This window comes from Berghia stephanieae, chromosome 2 (genome assembly GCF_034508935.2).
Source record: "Berghia stephanieae isolate SIO BIC M18660-M18661 chromosome 2, UCSD_Bste_1.3, whole genome shotgun sequence".
NCBI classification, from domain to species: domain Eukaryota; kingdom Metazoa; phylum Mollusca; class Gastropoda; order Nudibranchia; family Aeolidiidae; genus Berghia; species Berghia stephanieae.
The window spans coordinates 18,421,927-18,446,926 of NC_088361.1; the positions used below are offsets into that span (position 1 = coordinate 18,421,927).

At 37.4% G+C, this 25,000-nt stretch overlaps 2 protein-coding genes across 3 annotated transcripts in view; both read right to left on the bottom strand.

The window, feature by feature from the left end:
* The window catches only part of LOC144964425 (uncharacterized), a 100,951-nt gene that overhangs the window by 57,804 nt on the left and 18,147 nt on the right, over nucleotides 1-25,000 (bottom strand). The window lies entirely within an intron of this gene.
* Nucleotides 24,148-25,000, bottom strand: part of LOC144964426 (uncharacterized) — a 115,689-nt gene continuing 114,836 nt past the window's right edge. For both annotated transcript variants that reach the window (XM_078898669.1, XM_078898668.1), the window contains one exon: nucleotides 24,148-24,673. In XM_078898669.1, the coding sequence (XP_078754795.1) occupies nucleotides 24,557-24,673 (117 nt within the window). In that variant the 3' untranslated portion in view covers nucleotides 24,148-24,556. The remainder of the gene's footprint in view (nucleotides 24,674-25,000) is intronic.

Below are 25,000 nucleotides of genomic sequence, written 5' to 3' on the forward strand. Positions count from 1 at the left end.
ACGAATATTTTTGTGTTCGTCACGCTCTCACCGGCCAGGCGGAGTTGTAGTACCAATAAGGTCGCGGGTTCAAACCCCATCACCGCCGCGTAAAATTTTTATTCTCTATTGTCTTCTGGCACTTTTCTACTCACTTCATCTCTTGTTGTTACCAACATAAGCGCCTGCTCCACTCACTTTTCTGAATCAAAAATTCACCCCATATACCGGATCATACTCAATGTCTCCATTGTTTCTATGTAATATGTTTGTGTTGAGAATATTTGCTATTAAGCTTAACTGCTGGCCAGGTAACTTTGCGATGGTTGTGTGTTGGACCTGCGGTCTCCAGTAGTCGGTGAGAGAGAGAGAGAGAGAGAGAGAGAGAGAGAGAGAGAGAGAGAGAGAGAGAGAGAGAGAGAGAGAGAGCTCTAGTAATGAATGACCTGAATTTGATACGAATATTTTTGTGTTCGTGTAAAGCTCATACGGCCAGGCGGAATTGTACCAATAAGGTCGCGGGTTCAAACCCCGTCATCGCCGCGAAAAATTTTTATTCTCTATTGTCTTCTGGCACTTTTCTACTCACTTCATCTCTTGTTACTATGTGGTCTAGTCGTATGACACTCGCTTTCGGGTCAGAAGGACCTGGGTTCGAGCCTCTCTCGGCACATATAGTTGATTTCTTGGTAAACAGGCTCTTTTCTCACATTCTCTCATTGTACTCAAACGTAAAATGTGTACCTAGCCGTTAAGAGCATAGTCTCTAACGGATAATAAAATTGTAATATCGCCTAAAAGGCGTCATGTCTCGTTCTACATGTTATGTATTGCTGTTTGGTCTAATGGTATGACACTCGCTTTCGGATCGGAAGGTCCTGAGTTCGAGCCTTGCTCGGCACATATAGTTGAGATCTTGGAAAAGGCTCTTACTCACAATCTCTCACCATACTCAGGCATAAAATGAGTTCCTGGCCGTTAACAGCGTTGTCTCTGTCGGAAATGAAAATTGTAAAATCGCTTAACAGGCGTCATTGTCTCGTTCTTCATGTTACGTGTTGCTGTTGGTCAGGGACCCTTTGTAAAGCGCTTTGAGCACATTAAATGGATATAGCGCTTTATAAAAGCTCAAGTTTGTCAGGGACCATTTGTAAAACGTTTTCAGCACGTTAAGTGGATATTATATATGGGGGCGAAGTGGCCGAGTGGTTAAGGCATTGCACTGTGATCCGATGACCCGGTTCGAGCCCCGCTTCAGGCACTATCGTTTTTTTTCCTTGAGCAATATTATTAACCCCCAATTTGCTCACTTGGACAACATGGGTGATTCCTGTTGACATCAGACATCTTGTTTGATGGTTATCTATATATTCCTTCGTGGAATGCCTCGGCTACGATATCTTATGATATCGTGGCGAAAAAGCATAATTATTGCGCTATATAAAGACAATACCGTTGATCGTTTCAAGTAATTTATTCCGACACTGGAGACGTGCTATCTAGTTGGCTATCGGCACAGCCAATTAAGAATCCAATCTACTTTATCTGATAGGGATCAAAGACATTGTAATGGAAACTTCATTACCTGGGGCAGGTGTGTCAACAACCCCCTATTAGTCAGCACTAGGTAAATATCCAATGTGAGATTGAAGACCTTGATTACCTGGAAAATACCTTGAATCGGTATCAAGTGTATAGATAGAACGAAGTTGACGTCATTCAGGTCTTTTTTAAATTGTTTTTTTGCCACCCGCGTTTATGAGTAATTCTCACTAAACTGTAATAACCAGACAATAAACGTTTAAGGTTACACATCGTATATACTTCCGGATGGCAATGTTGTGAACTTCTTAGCCAAGCGCATACTATCTATTGATGTGATTTAATCTTGAGCTTTTATACAGCGCAATATCCACTAAACGTGCTCAAAGTGCTTTACAAGGGGTCCCTAAACAATAGCAACACGTATTATGTAAGACGAGACATGATGCCTTTTAGGCGATATTACGATATATTGCGGAGAGAGAAGACAACTCTGTTAACGGACAGGTACTCATTTTACACCTGAGTACGGTAAGAGAATGTGAGTCAAGAGCCTTTTTTAAGGACTCAACAAAGCGCCGTTCAGAGCAGACTCGAACCCAGGACTTTCCAATCCGAAGGCGAGTGCCATACCACTAGACCACATAGCCGCAAGCTTTGAGATCTTGGGTCACAGAACATGATATTTCATCGGAAAAAATGGATGCTTTGCGCTTGGTTAAAAAACTCACAATAATCCGCCAGCCGGATATGACGGACCAACACACAAAACTATGTGCAAACTTAAACATTTATAATCTGAATAATACAATTAAATGAGAACTATTCGTAAAATGACTGACTAAAAACAATAACAAAGAGCCGAGTGACGTCAATATCGTTCTATTTATAGACATCTCTATTTTCTTAAATCAGCAAATACAAAAATCTCCATAGAGAAATATACTATAATCAAACACACTCATGAAGCTACGCTCAACACGAAAAATGAGATGTACAATACGTGTCCACATCGCCGGAAGTTCTTGTTAATCAACTACAAACCGGAACCACTTCAACAAACAACAACAGTCAACAAACCAAACTCATGTAACACACAGTCCTGACGATGGCTGATTAGGCCTGAAACATTAATGTAGACTGTCTCAAACATTGTGGTAAATATTAAAATAATATATATATATATATATATATATATATATATATATATAATATATATATATATATATATATATATATATAATATATATAATCTCTTCTTTCAGTAAAGAGAGTTTTTTTGTCTTGTTTTTGTTTTAAATTTAACAAAACTAAAAAAAAAAACAAAAAAAAAAAAAAAAAAACAAAATAAACGACCTATCTTTTGAATAGCACGGGACCAAGATGTACCTTATGATTCATCAGTAAACTGTCGTACTCGGGAAAATCCTGCATTTAAAAATTTGGCCAGAAAAATCGTCCTTCAACTATCGATCGATTTAAATGACCTTCATCTTGGCAAAAATTCTCAAACCTGGGACTTGGGTCTTCCTTCACTCCCCGTTTTGACAGTTTTTGCTAAGATGAGTACGCAGATAAAACATGGAAAAGATCCTCTTTCGATGACTCAACTAAGCGCCATTCAGAGCTGGGTTTAAAGCCTGAACTTAACTTTCGTGCGTGCTATGATCCTGGATCTTCCGATCCAAGGGCGAGTGTCTTACCACTAGACCGCATGACCACACATATACCTATAAAAATTTTCCAACCCAGCGGGCAAAGATCTCAATTAATTTTAAATCACATCAAAGCAAATATGATAGAATAAAAAAACATTTATTCATGCCATAGACTATGACCCCAGGCCGTCATTTGAAATAGAAGATTATCATATAATTCTCAATCAATACATTAGGGAAACAGCATAGTAGGCTAGGATCGTCAGGCTCATTCATTCAAACGACCATTAGTGCGTGTTTTTTTTTTTTTTTTGTGTGTGTGTGTGTGCTATTTTGTTCTCTCCAACGTTATGAATTCATATACCGTCAGTAAACAATTCACGCATGGTTCTATATTTCCATTAAGATCATGGAGTCTCAGTGTCCAAATGGCTCAGTGGGTAGAGCGCTAGCTTGATACACAAAGGGACCGATCGATCCCGGGTGAAGTCGAGATTGTTTTTTCGATTCTTCTTCTTCTTCTTCTTCTTCTTCTTCTTCTGCTTCTTCTTCTTCTTCTTTTATTATTATTATACTTTTCATCATCATCATCATCATTATTATTATTATTATTATTATTATTATTATTCGTAATAGTAGGATCGTATGACAATTCTTTGTCAGTTTTGCTGTTTTGAAATCAAATTAAACGATCAGTGCCTGCCTGGCATAAAACATTTCTGGCCAAATTAGATATCGATACTAGATAATCTGGGTCAATTTTGACGGCGTAAGGAGACTTTATCCCTCTAGTATTATAATATTATTATGGCAGTATCGTTTTCAACCTTATCAGTATATCATGTCGAGGAGAAATATCGATACAAAATATCGATTTCATAAAAAAAATATGTCTTTTGTTTACTTTATATCTACAGACATGACCAAATACAAATGGAGTTAAGATCACGTGATCCCAACGTTTAACTCACTCAACCCTAACACCGACTATATCCGTAGTATACCCGGGTTTTTTTACCCCATGCCTATAATTTATTACATTTTTCTGAGACAAGTAATAGGCGTATTATCAGAGCTAATGTTTTCAGTATTTACATGTTAATGATAGTTGAATAAAACTAGAATCTATGCATATGCTCATTTTTGGTACTTTTTTTCTTTCCAATTTTGAAAAGTTGCAAAAATCTCTAGGATTGAGTGAGTTAAAGGATATTTAATCGTGTATTGAATAATTCTTATTTACTTATTGTGAATTATCAATACGAGGGTGGGCTGTTATATACCTACCGTTTGCCCAATAATCAAATCATATTTCAGGCACAACTATGAACCTTCACACACGAACTCTCAAACTATATTTCTGCACTCGTGTACAACAACTAATTCATGTGACGTCATTTATTGGGCTCATAATTGAGTGACGTCACAACCTTGCTAAGACAATGCGGTTGAGAAAATGGTGACACAAAATGTTTTCGTCAAATAGCGCTCTGTTATTGAATTTCTAACGGCATAGGATGCTGGGCAACAAACTGGGCTTATGGTTATATCTGTATTATTGATTGAGCTTTGAGCCTTATATATATATATATATATATATATATATATATATATATATATAATATATATATATATATATATATATATATAAAACGCAATGTCCACTAAACGTGCTCAAATCGCTTTACAAGAGGTCTCTGGCCAACAGCAACACTTAATATGTAAGACGAGGCATGACGCTTGTTAGGCGATATTACGCTCATTTTCGGATAGAGACAACGCTGTTAACGGCCAGGTAATCATTTTACACCTGGGTACGGTGAGAGAATGTGAGTAAAGAGCCTTTTCCAAGGACTCAACTATGCGCCTGGTGAGGCTCGAACCCAGGACCTTCCATTCCGAAAGCGAGTGTCATACCACTAGACTACATAGCCTCATTTTACGTACATATAGCGCTGTTCGAAAGTGGGTTAGAATTTTCAAAGGAGATATCCCAACAGACAAAAGTGTTTGATCGCAAGAGACCAGGTTGGCAATTCTGCAGATAGGCCTTTCTGCATCAGTCAACGAGTCAACGAGGAGAAGTTGACTTGTAATAGTCTTCAACAGTCGTAACGCCACTTCCTTCCTAATGACGCATGGTAACTTAGTAACACTGGCTCTAAACTATCGGAACAATGGCGGACGCCCGTGTGAAATATTTCTCTGTCGAGCATAAAATAGTATCCAGAGGGAAAAAAAACCCCATAAATTTGATCATGTTTTGACTTTTACACATTCTGATCATAATAGACTCGTCTACATATGAAAAGTTCTAGCCAGCATGAAGAATAAAAAGTAATGATTTTCTTTGTTTAGAACCAAGATGGCCGCCGTTGCCGGGCGGCGTGACATCAGACTACTAAATCCAATTAGGGTAAAACAAAAAGATATCGTTGATGAAATTGGGATTTCAAAAGACGATTAGGCTACATACGTCATATCGTGTTATCTCCCTTGGGTTACGACATGATGTGTCTCAAGACAGCTGACTTCAGAAATGAAAGTGAGTAGAAAAAAAAACATTTGTCCCCAAAATTTGAACTTATATGACAAGGAAGGAGAGACTTTTCTACAGAAAATTGTGACTGGTAAGGGATCTGGTCCACCACTACGACCGGGAAACCAAAGTTCAGTCAATGGAGTACAGACTTAAATATCCTTCAAGGCCAAGGAAATTCAAAATCATTGTCTCTGCGAGAAAGGTGTTGTTTGCCATTTTGTCTGGGATACGGAAGGCATCGTTCACATGGAATTTCTAGGACAAGGGCAAACAGTGAACTCTGAACAATATGTTTCAACTCTATGAGCCCTCAAAAATAGACTCGTACGGGTTGGAGGTGATAGAGATTCGATATTGCAGCATGCCAATGGGCGTCAACACACTACACAGTCAAATCTAATTCGGTTCAAATGTCCGACCCTACAGCACCCAGCATATATTCCGGATCTTGCCCCATCTGACTATTTCTTGTTCACCGACCTCAAGAAGTATCTGAAAGGAAACCGTCACACCAGTGATTTGGAGGTAGTGGCAGATATTCGTCGATGGTGCCGAACAAAATCACTGGGATTCCTCCCTGACGACATACGCCACTAGTTCAGTGTTGGCAGCTCTGTGTTGTTCGTGATGGCGATTATGTGGGAAAATATATGACACGAAACGTAGCTGAAATTCTAAGCTGTCTTTTCATGTATTATATGTCTAGCATGTGCTTTTAAAAACAATAAAGTTATTAAAAAACAATAATTATATATAATTACAAAATTACCAGCCCGCACTTGTTTATTGCTCCAAGGCATGTTTTGCAAAGTTGAAAAGAGATTTCAGAATTTATATATATTTTGTTGACGAACCTTTTGTAATAATTATAGACAGGTGCGTATTCTAATGGCAGGAACGAAAAAAAAACAATCTTACAGGATTAACATTCAATTCAATTTCCAAAGTTTAGTTTTAGACAAACGCCGATAGAAGTCTTACATTAAAATAGAATTTCTAATCAACCAATCAAAACATTTGAAGTCAATGATTGTCCAAAATAAACAACAACAACAACTACAAAAATTAAAATAATAAATAGATAAATGCTATGTGTGGCTATGTGGTCTATGCGGCTATATGGTCCAGTGGTATGACACTCAGAAGGTCCTGGGTTCGAGCCTCCCTCGGCGCATAGTTGAGTCCTTGGAAAATGGTCTTTACTCCCATTCTCTCACCTTACTCAGGTGTAAAATGAGTACTTGGTCGTTGACAGCGTAGTCTCTGTCGGAAAAAAATTGTAATATCTCCTAACAGGCGTCATATCTCGTCCTATATTTTACGCGTTGCAGTTGTGAGGGACCCTTTGTAAATCGCTCTGAGCACAGTTAGTGGATATTACGCTATATAAAAGCTCAGAGAGCGACTGAGCGTAGCCAGGGATGTAGATTGATTGTATAAATATGATATTTACATCAAAGCCCCTTTGTCTTGTCATGCATAGTGGTGACGTGTCTTTTCATGCTTATGCATAGGAATCCCGGAAGGGCAGCTAGAACTAGAACATTGCTTGTGATTTTGGTGAGATGAGAAAGAAGAAGCAGAAAAGTAATATTAATGATGATTATGATAATGATAATATCAATAATAATAATAATATTAATAATAATAATAATAATAATAATAATAATAATAATAATAATAATAATAATAATAATAATAATAATATTAATAAGAATAAGAAGAATAAGAATAATAATAATGATAATAATAAAATAATAATAATAATAATAATAATAATAATAATAATAATAATAATAATAATAATAATAATAATAATATTAATAATAATAATAATGATAATAATAATAATATAATAATAATAATAATAATAATAATAATATTAATAATAATAATAATGATAATGATAATAATAATAATAATGATCATAATAATAATCATAACAATAATAATAAAAATAGTAATAATGATAATACCCTTAATAATAATAATAATAAATAATAATAATAATAATAATAATAATAATATAATAATAATAATAATAATAATAAAATAATAATAATAATAATAATAATAATAATAATAATAATAATAATAAATATATTATTAATAATAATAACAATAATAACAATAATAATGATAATAATGATAATAACATAAATAATAATGATAATAATAATAACATTCCAAAAATTAATTAACACACAAATATATAATCATACGAGAGTCTAATTCGTTGCTGTGTAGAATGAAATGTTTGCATTATAAATAAACCATCGAACAAGCAAACTTTACGCTTCAACTGAGTAGATAGTCATTCTGACTTTGAGTTGTATAGCACAAAATAATTCCCGTTTACACATACAATTCTGTAATACTGTAACAAAACGCATTAAATATTCATAGTCCATAAAACTTTCACTTCAAAAAATCTCCTAACAGGCGTCATATCTCGTCCCATATTTTACGCGTTGCTGTTGGTCAGGGACACTTTGTAAATCGCTCTGAGCACAGTTAGTGGATATTACTCTATATAAAAGCTCAGAGAGCGACTGAGCGTAGCCAGGGATGTAGATTGATTGTATAAATATGATATTTACATCAAAGCCCCTTTGTCTTGTCATGCATAGTGGTGACGTGTCTTTTCATGCTTATGCATAGGAATCCCGAAGGGCAGCTAGAACTAGAACATTGCTTGTGATTTTGGTGAGATGAGAAAGAAGAAGCAGAAAAGTAATATTAATGATGATTATGATAATAATAATATCAATAATAATAATATTAATAATAATGATAAATAATAATAATAATAATAATAATAATAATAATAATAATAATAATAATAATAATAATAATAATAATAATAATAATAAGAATAATAATAATAATAATAATGATAATAATAATAATAATAATGATAATAATAATAATAATAATATAATATAATAATAATAATAATAATAATAATAATAATAATAATAATAATAATAATAATAATAATAATAATAATAATATTAATAATAATGATAATGATAATAATAATAATGATCATAATAATAATCATAATAATAATAAGAAGAAAAATAGTAATAATGATAATACCCTTAATAATAATAATAATAATAATAATAATAATAATAATAATAATAATAATAATAATAATAATAATAATAATAATAATAATAAATATATTATTAATAATAATAACAATAATAACAATAATAATGATAATAATGATAATAACATAAATAATAATGATAATAATAATAACATTCCAAAAATTAATTAACACACAAAATATATAATCATACGAGAGTCTAATTCGTTGCTGTGTAGAATGAAATGTTTGCATTATAAATAAACCATCGAACATGAAAACTTTACGCTTCAATTGAGTAGAAAGTCATTCTAACTTTGCGTTGTATAGCACAAAATAATTCCCGTTTACACATACAATTCTGTAATACTGTAACAAAACGCATTAAATATTCATAGTCCATAAAACTTTCACTTCAAAAATTAATAGATTAAGACGTTAACTCCCCCCCCCCCCCCCCCCCCCCCCTTCATTTTGTCAAAAGTCTCATACACGATTAGTTCGTTTAACGTCCGCGATTTGATACATTTTAGACCTGCCAACTTGAAAATTTAATGATTCGTAATTTTTAGGCAATAAAAATTCTAGTCGCCATATTTAGCTTTAAAAATTAACAAAATACCCTGACAAGGATTCAATAACACTTCAAAATCCCGTTAAATTGTGTAGCTTGGCATCAACTTTCATTTTCAATCAGTTTTAATGACTTAGAGATGTCTCACGAAGCTCTGAAATTGGAGCCGAAATTTTGGTAATTCTACGAATTTTTGTAATAGTTGGATGGTCTGGAATAAATGGGGGATAACCATGTACCAAAAAGGGAGGATATTAGAAAAAACTGACAAGAAATGTTAGATTTTAGTTTTTCAGATTTCAACACCTGGTTCCAAGTTCAAACCCGGCATACTTCTGTTTTGGAGGGTTTGTCATAATATATGTTTAATAGAGAGTATTCAGTAAAGACTAAGGGATTTAATTTTGACATTTTACACGGATAAGTCCCTTGATTAAAGTACAGATTTCTTCAAAATGGCGACCAATGCTACCATCACAATGGGCCTATAGAAAAAAAAAACGCTTCAAAAAAAAAAAAAAAAACGCTTCAAAAAAAAAACACTCGAAGGTTCTTGCCCACATTAGGCTGTGTTTTTCTGATATTTGGGGAGGGGTTGGGTGGGGCAGAGCTCTCGCTTCACACGCAAATGGATCAAGATAGATCCCGGGTGCAGCTGTGATTGGGTAGCTGTGTCTGTTTGATTTGGCGGAAAGTGCTTTGCGATAGACTTGCGTCTTATCCAAAGGGCAGCAAGCAATAGCTATTGTCGGTTTCACGCTATAGAAACCAGGATAAACTGCTTCATGGGCCTATGGCCTGAAGAACCATTTTTAAAACTTTTTTGTTGTTGCTTTTATTAGAAGAAGAAGGATGGAGGTAGCAAGAAGCATAGATGGATGACAAAGACATATGAAGAAGTGAGAGGAGAGAGAGGAGAGAGAGAGAGAGAGAGAGAGAGAGAGAGAGAGAGAGAGAGAGAGGGTGGAGAAGAAAGAGAGAGAGGGAGAGAAAGAGAAAGAGAGAGAGAAAGAGAGAGAGAGAGAGAGATAGAGAGAGAGGAGAGAGAGAGAGAGAGAGAGAGAGAGAGAGAGAGAGAGAGAGAGAGAGAAAGAGTGGTAGACGGCAGTGAGAAAGAGTGAAAGAGGGGGCGGGGCTTATAGTGATGGAGTAAGGATCAATTTTGGATGACAACTATAACTAATAGAGATTGTCAATTGATTGATACCCTTGTCAAAATGGCCCTGTCGAATTCCTAAATCAATAACACGCTGCCTAATGACTTTGATCAATTGAAATATACGATCTCATATAATAATGGATAAAAAATGGAGTTCGACAATTATGAAGTTGAGATTTAACTTGAGATTTTATATAGCGTAATATCCACTAAACGTGTTCAAAGTGCTTAAAAAAGGGTCCCCAACCAACACAACACATAACATGTAGAACGAGACATGACGCCTGTTAGGCGTCATTAATTTTTTTTGACAGAGACAACGTTGTTAACGGTCAGGTACTCATTTTACACCACCTGAGTACGGTGAGAGAATACGAGTAAAGAGCCTTTTCCAAGGACTCAACTATGCGCCGAGCGAAGGGCTCGAACCCAGGACCTTCCGATCCGAACGGTGCCATGCGTACCACAAATCCATATCGCCGCAATATGTGAGAAATTTTTGAATGCACCATATTTTACACCAATAGAAGAACCACGTTCATCTGCTTCAGAAATTTAGACGTATTTCAATGAATTTAATTGAAGTAGCAAGTAACCAAGATACAAACTTTTGTCAATCGCTGTCTTCGACAAATACCCAGGTTGAAATGGTTTGCTAAAGTGCCAAATGCTGACCTTTGGACAAGAACAAACCAAGAACAAATGGATGTCCAGGTCAGACGCAGAAAGTGGCGATGGGTTGGCCATACCCTGCGGAAAAAGCCATGAAATATAACCAAGCAGGCTCTCGAATGGAACACACAGGGCAAGAGAAACAAAACAGACTTGGAGTAGAAGCCTTCACCAAGAGTTGTGATTCTCCAGTCCTACCTGTAGTGAGGTAAAGGTCTTTGACAAGGACAGAAGAAGGTGGAAGACTCTGTTGAGGCCTTATGCTCCGCCAGGAGCCAAGAGCCAAGAGCCAAGAGGCATTAGTCAAAGTCAAGCAAGTTAACCTATAAGATCCCAACCTACAACGATTGAGGAACGACGTGAAAGAAAACGAAGATCTTTCCTAAGACTCTGAGGATAGACCTTCGTTTTCTTCCTTGTCCTTCGTCGATCCTTGTTGGTTGGAAACATAATCGTTAACTTGCTAATAATAATATAGGGAGTACGGAACTAACCCTATAATATTTTTTACAATGGTGGCCTCGACTGGAGATCGAACCTCATCCCTTCGATCCCGGGTGCAGTCGAGACTTTTTTTTTTGACCCCCCTGTCCATCCAGCAGTGAATGAGGGCAGCTGAGCTTGTTGGAATTGGCGGAAAGTACTTTGCGACAGTAAAAGGTCCTATCCAAAGGATAGCAAGCAATTGCTATTTTCCGTTTCATGCTACAGAAACCGGGATAAACTCCGGCTCCATGGGCCAAAAGGCTCCGAAGGACGATAGAAATATAGAATGTTATGAAAATGGAGAAAATACACAGGATGCTCCGTTTCGCAATCATATCATTACCATAACATACATGAATATAGTTCTGATAGGATGCTCTAATTACCAAAGCCATTCGTAAAATCGGTTAATTGGAACTACCTCTGGTGATGTCATAAATAAGCGGTTTAAACTATATCGCTGTATTGGTTGCTTTGTTGTCATTGTCATTATCTATGAAAGCTGTTACAACTCCTATTTTTGCAAACACACCTTTACGAAAACCATTTGTAGAATCGTTTAACTGGAACACCACTTACTTGGAACTACCTCTGGTGATGTCCCAAATGAGAGGTTTAAACTGTATCGCCGTATTAATTGCTTTGTTATCATTGTATTTATCTATGAAAGCTGTTACAACTGCTACTCCTGCAAGCTTCATTACAAAAGCCATTTGTAGAATCGATTTATTGGAACGCCGCTTACTTAGAACTATCTCTGACAATGTCCCGATTAAGCGGTTTACACGTTGTTGTTAGTTGTCATAGTAGTAATCTATGAAAGCTGTTTCACCTGCTGCTCCTGAAAGCATCGTTTTCATTTCCACATCTGAATGATTAAGAACCAGCTTCAACTATTATGTCACCATGACCGTTCCACTGCTGTGCCAGCAACCCTAAAACAAACATCACCAAGTAAATCATCATTTAATAGTACAATGTTAATACTCGTATTTAGTATTTAGTCTAAGCAGTCACTTCTGATGACATGTTGCCCTCAGGGCTCTTCAAACAACGAAGGTAAACAAAGACTATTCCTTATACTGCCATACTCTGGACTTTGCAAAGTCCCAGGTTTGAGAGTTTTTGCCAAGATGAGGGTCATTGAAATTGATCGATAATTGAAAGACGAGTTATATGGCCAAATTTTCAAATATGTGTTTTTTGAGAGTATTGCGGTTTCCTCACTCATTCATTTATATTTTTGGACACCCACCTCGTTAATATTTACTCTACGCATAATATTCATACAGTCATTTCTGATGACATGCTGCCCTCAGGGCTCTTCAAACCTCTAAGCTAAACAAAGACTATTCCTTCGTGAAGTCCCAGGTTTGAGAGTTTTTGCCAAGATGAGGGTCGTTTAAATTGATCGATATTTGAAAGACGAGTTTTCTGGCCAAATTTTCAAATATGGGTTTTTCGAGAGTACGGCAGTATACTCACTCATTCATTTATATTTTTGGACACCCAGCCCGTGCTTTACTCAGCAAATCTCTGATCACCCATCAGAATTTTAAACACTTGTAAGATGATCACTAACATTTTGTGATGTATTTTCAATTTGATTTTAAATTTAATATTGACATGCATGGAAGTCTCTGTTGGGTCATCAGTCAATGGGGAATCTCACTTTTAGTCTTCTCTCTCTCTCTCTCTCTCTCTCTCTCTCTCTCTCTCTCTCTCTCTCTCTCTCTCTCTCTCTCTCTCTCTCTCTCTCTCTCTATCTATCTATCTATTTACCTATCTATCTGTCTTTTTCTCACAATCTAATCTCTCACTCACTCTATCTCTTCTTCTCTCTCTCTCTCTCTCTCTCTCTCTCCTCTCTCTCTCTTACTTCTTTTTTTCTTTCTTTTTTTCTTCCCCCTCTCCCACTCTCTCACCCTCACCCTCCCTCTCCTTTCCTCTTTATCCCCCTCTTTCTTTCTCCCCTCTTTCTCTCTCTTCCCCCCCCCCCCCACCCCATCCCCGTCCTTCTCTCTCCCTTCTCCCTTTGCTGAACGATTGTAATTTCTAGAGACATCAAAATGAAGGTCAAGGTCAAATAATTCCTGACCGTTATTCATGCAATGGTTATTGATTGAATGTTCGTGTAAATCAAAATCTTCATTATGCCACTGAATGCCATTGTTTTGGTTTGCAATGAGATCAATCGTAAAGTTCTGCAGTTGTGATATATACAATAAAATAGTTGTACACAAACAAGGTAAATAAAGTTGATCTTTTATATTGCGCAATATCCACTAAACGTGCTCAAAGAGCTTTACAAAGGATCCCTGACCAACAGCAACACGTAACATAAAGAACGAGACATGGCCCCTTTTAGGTAATATTACAATATTTCAGACAGAGACAACGCTGTTAACGGTCATGTACTCATTTTACACCTGAATACGGCGAGATAAAAGATGTGAGATAAAAGTGTGATTAAAGAGTCCTTTTCCTAGGACTCAATTATGCGCCGAGCGAGGCTCGAACCCAAAACCTTCCGATCCGAAAGCGAGTGTCATACCACAAGACCACATAGCCGTACTGTTGCATACTACACATAGCATACTGTTTTTAAAAGTGTATCTGCACAAATTATTTAATTTACATCCTCGCTGACCCAGTTATATCAAAAACTGTTAAACTAATAAATAAAAAATAAGATAAAATTCCCTTTATTCTTCCCCAAGGGAAATTTGTCTTTCGGGTCTATTCCAAGGGGAGACTGGAATAACCAGGCCTCAGCCGCAGAGTAACGCTCAAAAGTGAGCTAGGGCGAGGTGACTTGTTCAAGGCCACACAACGCAGCGGCGGGTGATTGAACTCGGTACCTTTCTGGTAGGAAGCAAAACCGTTCCACTGAGCCACGCTGCCCCTAAATAACAGAAACGACTCAGGTTTTTGCACCGCCTAGTGAGTTGTTGTTAGTAGTGCTCATGGAAACAAGTGGTCCCATTGGTTGAACTATTGAATACAACTCACGATTTGTTTTCTTTTGTGGCAAAAGACTGGCATTTTGACGTCATTTTGTTGGTCAGTGTCAGCGTGGCCTTCGTAAAGTAATGGCCTGACACTGACCAAAAAATGACGTCAAAATGCCAGTCTTTTGCCACAAAAGAAAACAAATCGTGAGTTGTATTCAATAGTTCAACCAATGAAATAACTTGTTTCCATGAGCACTACTAACGACAACTCACTAGGCGGTGCAAAAACCAAACAATGACGTCAAAATGCCAGTCCTTTTGGTTTTCAGTGTCAGTGTCAGGCTATAATATAACGATGGCTACGGTGTCAGGCCTTAACTTTGCGAAGGCCACGCTGATACTGTCCAACAAATGACGTCAAACGACGAGTCTTTGGCCACAAAAGAAAACTAGAACCCTCTATGACTTATAGTTTGACGTCAATATTTTTAGGTTTGTGCAGCGTCTAGTGAGTTGTCGTTAGTGGTGCGCAAGGAAACAAGTGATTGCATTGGTTGAACTATTGAATACAAGTCACGTTTTGTTTTCTTTTGTGACCAAAGACTTGTCTTTTGACGTCATTTTTTGGTCAGTGTCAGGCCGTAGCCATCGTAAAATTATACCGTAGCCATCGTTAACATATAGCCTGACACTAGAACCCTGTAGGACTGGCAGTTTGGCGTCATTTTTTAGGTTTGTGTAGAGTCCAGTGAGTTGTCGTTAGTAGAGCTGAAGGAAACTAGTTATTTCATTGGTTGAACTATTGAATACAACTCATGATTTATTTTCTTTTGTGGCAAAAGACTGGCATTTTGACGTCATTTTTTTTTGTCAGTGTCAGGCTATAACTTTACGATGGCTACGGTTATAGCCTGACACTGACCAAAAAATAACGTCAAAAGACAAGTCTTTGTCCACAAAAGAAAACAAGTTGTGAGTTGTATTCAACAGTTCAACCAATGCGGTCACTTTTTTCCTTGACAACTCACTAGGCGCTCCTCAAACTTAAAATTAACGTCAACATATGGGTCATTGTGTCAGGCTATAAGTTAACGACGGCTACGCACGAAATCACACATCAAAATGACGTGAAATGGGATAATTACACCAAGCCATTTCCTTTAATATTTTACAAACAAGGGAAATAAGCATGTTATTTAATACACAGTGAAAAAGATATATGAGTTGCTTCCCTTGGTTTCGTTTTTTTAATGCTCAAACAATTTTTACAATGGTAATGATGATGGTGTATTATTATTATTATATAATCTTAATTATTATTTTATCATCATCATCATCATATCATATTATTATTATATTATTATTATTATTATTATTATTATTATTATTATTATTATTATTTTTATTATTATCGTTATTATTATTATCATTATTATTATTATTGTTATGTACCAACCGCAGTACATAAAATAACTGACAGGGAAGACGCTCCTTGGTTGCCAATCATCAAGTAATTATTTATTCAAGCATTTCAAATCATAATATATCACAGACTTAGTAATATTAAACATGCAGTATAGAAATATACATAAACAGAAATATACGTTATGCAATATAACGTCAATGCACAAGTGTAGTTAACTAATGATACGAATGTAATGTATTCTATTAATATATTCAATTGTGACATTATTTGGAAATAACTAAATGTAATTAAGTGTATTATTCATGGAAGTAAATTATTAGTTATTGCAAAGGGCAATAACTCAATAATAACAATACACCATAACACCTCCCTTCTAGCCTGAAGGATACTGAAGGTTTAACCATCAAAATATTAACATAGACACACATGATGTAACAGTCCGCTTAAAACACTATTTCAAAGTTAATTTGAAATTCTATGTTACACATCCAGAAGATCGCCGTTGCGATTAACATTTAAAAGTCCGTACGAACAATACTATTTCAAATGTCCGGCGATCACATACACTATATCAAGTCCATTTGACAGTCCATGCACTGGAATAATCTGTTACAAGAACGTGAGTCTCGTTGTCACAATTATAATATAACCACTATGTTAACTACTGTGGCGTGTGCGCAGTTGGTCGACGTGTCTTCTCAAAGTAGGACCATCCGGCACGATTTTCACATCGAACATTCGGTTTCCAATCACTGATGCTACAATCGCTGGCACCCACTTGTCCCTACGCCCCCTCTGAAAAGACAGGGCATAGCACTGTGAACTTAGTTTTCCTAGACGAGCGAAGATTTACACGGCTTTGAGGCAGGAGCACATCTATCTTCGCCCGTATCTGTCGACCAATCAGAAGTTCGCTTGGGCTATAGCCACTGCACAGGGGAGTTCTCCGGTACTGGATCAAGAACTCGTTTAAGGCCTCACTGGTACTGAGGCTGGACTTCCTTAGCGACTTTTTAAATGACTGTACCAGTCTCTCAGCTGCACCGTTGGTCTCTGGATGATACGGGGCTCCTCGTAGGTGTTGAATACCCGGCTCTCACAGAAACAAGCAAACTCAGCTGACGAGAAGCACTGCGCATTATCAGTGACGATGGTATGCGGGTAGCCAAAATGCGCAAAATCCTCGTCCAGCTTTTGAACTGTCGCCTTCGTGGTGATGGATGTCATCTGGTGGACACACGGATATTTGGAGTATGCATCCACCATCACGAGCCAGTTGTGTCCTTTGAAATTCACGGCATGGTCGATATGGACACGTTCCCATGGTTTGTCGGGCATAATCCATGGCTGTTTTGGAGGCAAAGGTCGGGCCGCATTCCATTTGACCTTTGTCACCGTCTTCACTCGTTGATGTTGACTTCTCTTCCGACAGGCAGACTTTATGTGGCCCTTAATGCCGCAGTGGTGGCAAAGGGCTTCCTTGAATCGACAGGCATCACTCGAGTGGTTCCCGAAGCACCGGTAACATCGGGTTTTCTGATTCCCGTTCTCCGCTGATTTTGATTGGCGGTTGATCTCTGGAGACGGTTCGCTATTCGCCGTGGGCAGTTTACGAGCCGGATTTCGATTGGGCTGGAACTTAAACACATCGGCATTTGATGTGCCGACGTCTCTCTGGCAACTTTTCCAGCCTCCTCCACTTCTGCGGCGATCTGAATGGCTCGATTGAACGTCAGCTCGTCGTCTTTTACTTTAAACAAGGCTTTGACGATAGCCTCGCTGTTGATCGAGCAAACGAATCGAGTCCTCATTGCCTCGTCCAACGGGTCCTTGATTGAGGCAAAATCACATGTAGCTGCCTCTTGCCGAATTCTCGCAGCTAACTCGTGGACAGTCTCTCCTGGCTTCCTTTCTGTTCGTGTCCAGAATTTGAAACGCTCCCGAACAACGAATCTTTTGGGGTTGAAATGGTCAACCATGTGCAGCTCGATCTCATCCATCGATAATTCGTTGACGTCCTTTGGAGGACCGCTCTGTGAAGACAGGTTTGCCAGCAGCTTGAAGATGGCACACGATTGGTTGGTGAGAAAAATCTCCGCAATCCTGTCCGATGGAATGGAGTTGGCCTTTACGAACGTCTGGAAACGTGACCAATAGTCCGTCCACAGCTCTGCGTTTGAATCAAACTCGCAGAACCTGGTGTTGGTCACTGACGACTTGGGACGATCCATCACCAAGGCCATTAACGTTTCCATCTGTTGACGCTGCAACTCCATCTGCTGTTGTTGTTGGGCCATCTGATCACGCAATAGCCCAATGAGCTCCTCGTTGGTCCATGCTGCTCGTGTAGTCATGACGATACGTCCAAAGCAGCCAATGAACGATCAGCAGGCCGATACGCCGCTCCGCTAGTTGGTTTTCCGTGCTGTCCGATACAGCAAAAAGTAGGTCAACCGTTTGACCCAGTTCCTCCTCGCACGTCCGACACGACAAGGCAGGCTAGCCCTGATGAAAACGTCCAAAACCAGCCAATGGACGGTCTTTCCTCTCAGCAAGTCGAAACGTCGCTGTACATACACGTCCGACTCCGCTGGTAAGTTGTCCTTGCTGTCCGATACAGCAAGATAAGTAGGTCACGGCAGCTTCTCCTCGTACGTCTGACACGGCAGAGCAGTCACGTCCTCTCCCTCGCTCGTCGGGCACGGCAAGGCAGGCAGGTCCCCCTCGCTCGCCTGGCACGGCAAGGCAGGCAGGTCCCCCTCGCTCGTCTGGCACGGCAAGGCAGGCAGGTCCCCCTCGCTCGTCTGTACTGCAAGGCAGGCAGGTCCCCCTCGCTCGTCTGTACTGCAAGGCAGGCAGGTTCCCCTCGCTCGTCTGGCACGGCAAGGCAGGCAGGTCCCCCTCGCTCGTCTGGCACGTCCCCCTCGCTCGTCTGGCACGGCAGGGCAGGCAGGTCCTCTTCGCTCGTCTGGCACGGCAAGGCAGGCAGGTCCCCCTCGCACGTCTGGCACGGCAAGGTAGGCAGGTCCTCTTCGCTCGTCTGGCACGGCACGGCAAGGCAGGCAGGTCCCCCTCGCTCGTCTGGAACGGCAGGGCAGGCTGGTCAAGGTGGGCGGACAGTCCCCTTCTTGATTCTTACGTTCTTCCTTCGTCCGGAGGCAGGCCAGGGCTCGTCCTTCTTCGTCCGGAGGCAGACCAGGGCAAGGCTCGTCTCTTCTCGGTAGCAGGACTCGCCTTCTTCGCGAGGCAGACAGGGCAAGGCTCGTCCTTCTTCGTCCGGAGGCAGACCAGGGCAAGGCTCGTCCTTCTTCGTCCGGAGGTAGGGCAGGGCTGTCCCCTTCGTGGGTTGGCAGTCCTTAAAAGGACTGTGATTTCATGTGACCCACAGCTGGAATCCTCGTCGCCACTGTTACGTACCAACCGCAGTACATAAAATAACTGACAGGGAAGACGCTCCTTGGTTGCCAATCATCAAGTAATTATTTATTCAAGCATTTTAAATCATAATATATCACAGACTTAGTAATATTAAACATGCAGTATAGAAATATACATAAACAGAAATATACGTTATGCAATATAACGTCAATGCACAAGTGTAGTTAACTAATGATACGAATGTAATGTATTCTATTAATATATTCAATTGTGACATTATTTAGAAATAACTAAATGTAATTAAGTGTATTATTCATGGAAGTAAATTATTAGTTATTGCAAAGGGCAATAACTCAATAATAACAATACACCATAACAATTATTATTATTGTTATCATCATTATTATTATTATTTATTATTATTATTATTATTATTATTATTATTATTATTATTATTATTATTATTATTATTATTATTATTATTATTATTATTATTATTATTATTATTATTATTATTATTATTATTATTATTATTATAATTATCATTATTATTATTATTATTATTATTATTATTATTATTATTATTATTATTATTATTATTATTATTATTATTATTATTATTATTATTATTATTATTATTATTATTATTATTATTATTATTATTATTATTATTATTATTATTATTATTATATTATTATTATTATTATTATTATTATTATTATTATTATTATTATTATTATTATTATTATTATTATTATTATTATTATTATTATTATTATTATTATTATTATTATCATTATCATTATCATTATTATTATTATTATTATTATTATTATTATTATTATTATTATTATTATTATTATTATTATTATTATTATTATTATTATTATTACCAATCAATATGTATATAGCAACTGGTGAAAATGCGATACTTGAATGTAATCAAAGCAAAATACTGTAAAACAAAATCTTCAGAATCATTTGATCATTCTGACAATTTTCTCACCGCGTCTTTCAGATTCGTCAAGGCAAGTCCCCATCAAGTTCTTGAATATGGTAACTCCCACTGCAGCTTTTTTGGGGGAAATCGTCTTCAAATCTCTCTTGTCTTCTATAGGCTTTTCGGTGATGAGTACTTGGGCGTGTTTGGAGAATTCCCTGGATGAGAATTGAATTGTGGTTGTCCAATTTTTTTTTAAATTGAGCTTTATATAGCGCAATATCCACTAAATGTGCTCAAAGCGCTTTACAAGGGCTCCCTGGTCAACAGCAACAATTAGGCGATATTACAATTTTTCGGACAAAGACAACGCTGTTAACGGCCAGGTACTCATTTTATACCTGGGTACGGTGAGAGAAAGTGAGTAAAGAGCCTTTTCCAAGGAATCAACTATGCGCCGAGCGCGAGGCTCGAACCCAGGACCCTCCGATCCGAAAACTAGTGTCATTCCACATAAGGCTATGTGGTCTTGCAAGTATGACTCTCGCCTTTCGATGGGGAGGCCATGGGTTCGAGTCCAAGCTCTGAGTGGTGCATAGTTGAGACCTTTGAAAAGGTTCTTTTTTCATATTCTCTCATCGTAATCAGGTGTAAATGAGTACCTGGCCGTTAACAGCCTTGTGTCTGTCGGGGAAAATAATGAAATATTGCCTAAAAGGTGTCATGTCTCGTCCAACATGATAAATATTACTGTTGGCTAGGGACCCTTTGTAAAGCGCTTTGGGCACGTTAAGTGGTTTATGCCCTTTCTAAATGCTCAAGTTTTTGGGTGGTTTTTTTTTTCAAAGATCCACCTGGTCCTATGGTCCGATATAAAACTGCCCTAGCAAGTTTTAACGACCTTCCATTTTGGTTTTCCCGAGGAGTCAGGTTCAACTGTAATCTCCAATGATAGGGGAAGAATTCACCTGACCCTATTGTCCAAAATAAATCTCATTTATTTGGCTATCCTGAGTCCGGGACTGTGGGTCATCTCATTCACCTGACCCTATTGTCCAAAATCAATCTCATTTATTTGGCTATCCTGAGTCCGAACTATGGGTCATCTCATTCACCAGACCCTATTGTCCAAAATAAATCTCATTTATTTGGCTATCCTGAGTCCGCACTATGGGTCACCTCATTCACCTGATCCTATTGTCCAAAATTAATCTCATTTATGCGGCTATCCTGAGTCCGCACTATGGGTCATCTCATTCACCTGACCCTATTGTCCAAAATCAATCTCATTTATTTGGCTATCCTGAGTCCGAACTATGGGTCATCTCATTCACCAGACCCTATTGTCCAAAATAAATCTCATTTATTTGGCTATCCTGAGTCCGCACTATGGGTCACCTCATTCACCTGATCCTATTGTCCAAAATAAATCTCATTTATGCGGCTATTCTGAGTCCGAACTATGGGTCACCTCATTCACCTGATCCTATTGTCCAAAATAAATCTCATTTATGCGGCTATTCTGAGTCCGCACTATGGGTCATCTCATTCCAATCTCGACTCATTCCCGGTCATATTTCTGGCAAATATTCTAAACCCACTTTGTCTTATTCTGACATACTTTTTTGTCATGTAAACTGGACACACTCTGGCATTTTTCCATTCTAACCAAACAATATTTGCCCCCAATTTTGGCATATTAATTTGCTTTACTTTAGGCCTAAATTTTGCTAACATCCTTGACCTTTTGGCCTTTACCTCAGCTTAATATTGGCATATTGTAGACTAACATTAGCTTATCTGGGGCCAAATTTTGAATATTATTTAAAAAGAAAAACAGAAAAAAAAAAACAAACGAACAAAGAATCAAACAAACAAACATACAAATTAACCTTTTAGTTAGAGTATCCATATATTATTTTCACATCAAATGCACAACCATCATACAACATAAAAATCCAGAGACACAGTTGTAAGAATTGAGATCGTTTTATTTTAAAGTTGGAGGCTTGATTCAATATTGTTTATTGGTATCGATTATCATTGCTATTGAATCTCATTGGTGTAGATTACTGCTGGTATCGATTCTCACTGGCATCAGGCAGGTTAATGAAGAAAATTTGTATTACTTTAGAAAAGAATGAAAGACTGAAAAAGTGCAAAAACAAAGTTGATAAAGTGAAAGTTTAAATAGAATAACGCAAACCACTCTAACCAATTAAAAAAAGAAGCAAAACTATGAAGGTTGATACAAAAACCACTTCAAGCCCTTATATGTACATATATAATACTGGTTCAGGTATATGTGGTTTGCTCTTATTGTCATTTCGGCATTAAACCTAAAAAATTATTAACATGAAAAGTTATTTTACAGACAGGGGGAGGAAGATGAGAAGGAGGTAGAGGAGGAGATGGAGGAGGAGGAGGAGGAGGAGGAGGAGGAGGAGGAGGAGGAGGAGGAGGAGGAAGTATTATACAAAGGTTGATGGTTCGCATCCATTCCAGCAAATCCAAAGGTCGGAGGTCGTAGAGACCCCAATATCATATTCACATATTCACACAAAATATAAATATTTAGAAAATTTTTATTTAATCTAATAGTAATCAATATTCAGTTTATATGACCTTAATACATACGATCTATCCTCAACGTATAAAATAAGATAGGCTTTTTACCTTGGACTGTAACGCAAAGTAACATGTATCAATATTAGATCTCATAGTTATGGTGGTTCATGACAGAGAAATACAGTGCTATTTTTACTTTGGACTGTAACAAAAAGTAAAATGTATCAATATTATAACATCTCACAGTTATGGTGGTTCATGACAGAGAGATACAGTGCTATTTCTACTTTGGACTGTAACGAAAAGTTCCTTGTATCAATATCATATCATCTCACAGTTATGGTGGTTCATGACAGAGAGATACAGTGCTATTTCTACTTTGGAATGTAACGCAAAGTTCCTTGTATCAATATTATATCATCTCACAGTTATGGTGGTTCATGACAGAGAGATACAGTGCTATTTCTACTTTGGAATGTAACGCAAAGTTCCTTGTATCAATATTATAACATCTCATAGTTATGGTGGTTCATGATAGAGAGATACAGTGCTATTTCTACTTTGGAATGTAACGCAAAGTTCCTTGTATCAATATTATATCATCTCACAGTTATGGTGGTTCATGACAGAGAGATACAGTGCTATTTCTACTTTGGAATGTAACGCAAAGTTCCTTGTATCAATATTATATCATCTCACAGTTATGGTGGTTCATGATAGAGAGATATAGTGTTATTTCTACTTTGGAATGTAACGCAAAGTTCCTTGTATCAATATTATAACATCTCATAGTTATGGTGGTTCATTCTAGAGAGATACAGTACTAGAGGCCTTGACGTGATTTCATAATATGATAAACTGTACCTTCATTAAACATAATATATTATAGGAAACATTGGTCAATTGTTTTATTGGGCTCGTCACCCTATATTATTAATATCATTATTGGATTCTCTATTTAAATCAGATATTTTCTCCGTTTCTAAACACGTATAATTTATATATATATATATATATATATATATATATATATATATATATATATATATATATATATATATATATATATATATATTGGAAGGTATTATGGTAAATATCTCTTTTAAAAACAATGAGATTTGTATGAACTATTTTCAAAATAAGAAACATAGAGAGCTGTATAAAGTTGTAACCCCTTCCTGTTTCTATCAATGACTCAATATTCAATTCTTGAAATCTCACTTCATTTTATCATCAATATGTATATTCATAAATAATATCTAAATTATGGCAATAAAAACTTTTCCTACACTTGGAAATAAAAGTTGGATTAAATGTTGATGATTTGTTATTTTTCAATGCAAGTCATTTTTTTTATCAAAGATGGCTCTCAAAGATCATAAGATTTATTTATTAATCAGTCTCAGTTTTACTCAAATTCGCATCGTTCCTTTCACTCTTACTCAAATGAAATCTTGTACCAACAATAACACAACGGCACTCTATCGTTCTTGGTGTCCCTGGTGCCTTCTCTATCTAGCAAGCTTATAATATTATATATTATCTTGGTGAGAAATGAACAAAATCGTCACGGACGTGAACCTAAGAAGCCAGCCCTTGGTTCAGGTTCATCAGGGATCGTGAACGCCTCATGGACGCACGCTCGGAGACCCAGTCAGGGTGGATGATGTAATATCCCGTCACAGCGGGAATGGTGCTCTGAAAGGATGGAAGGAATGAATGGATGAATAATTCAAGAATCTGTGAAGAACGAGGCATTGATGAGTAATTATTGTGCGGCTTTGTGGTCTAGTGGTTTGACACTCGCCTTCGTTTCGGAAAGTCATGAGTTCAAGTCCCAAGCTGGCGCATAGTTGAGTCCTTGGAAATGGCTCTGTAATTACAATTACATTCTCTTACCGTACTCAGGTGTAAAATGAGTACCTGGCCAGTTAACAGTATTGTCTCTGTCCGGAAAAAAACGAAACATCGCCTAACAGGCGTCACTTTTCGTCCTACACGTTAAGTGTTACTGTTGGCTAGGGA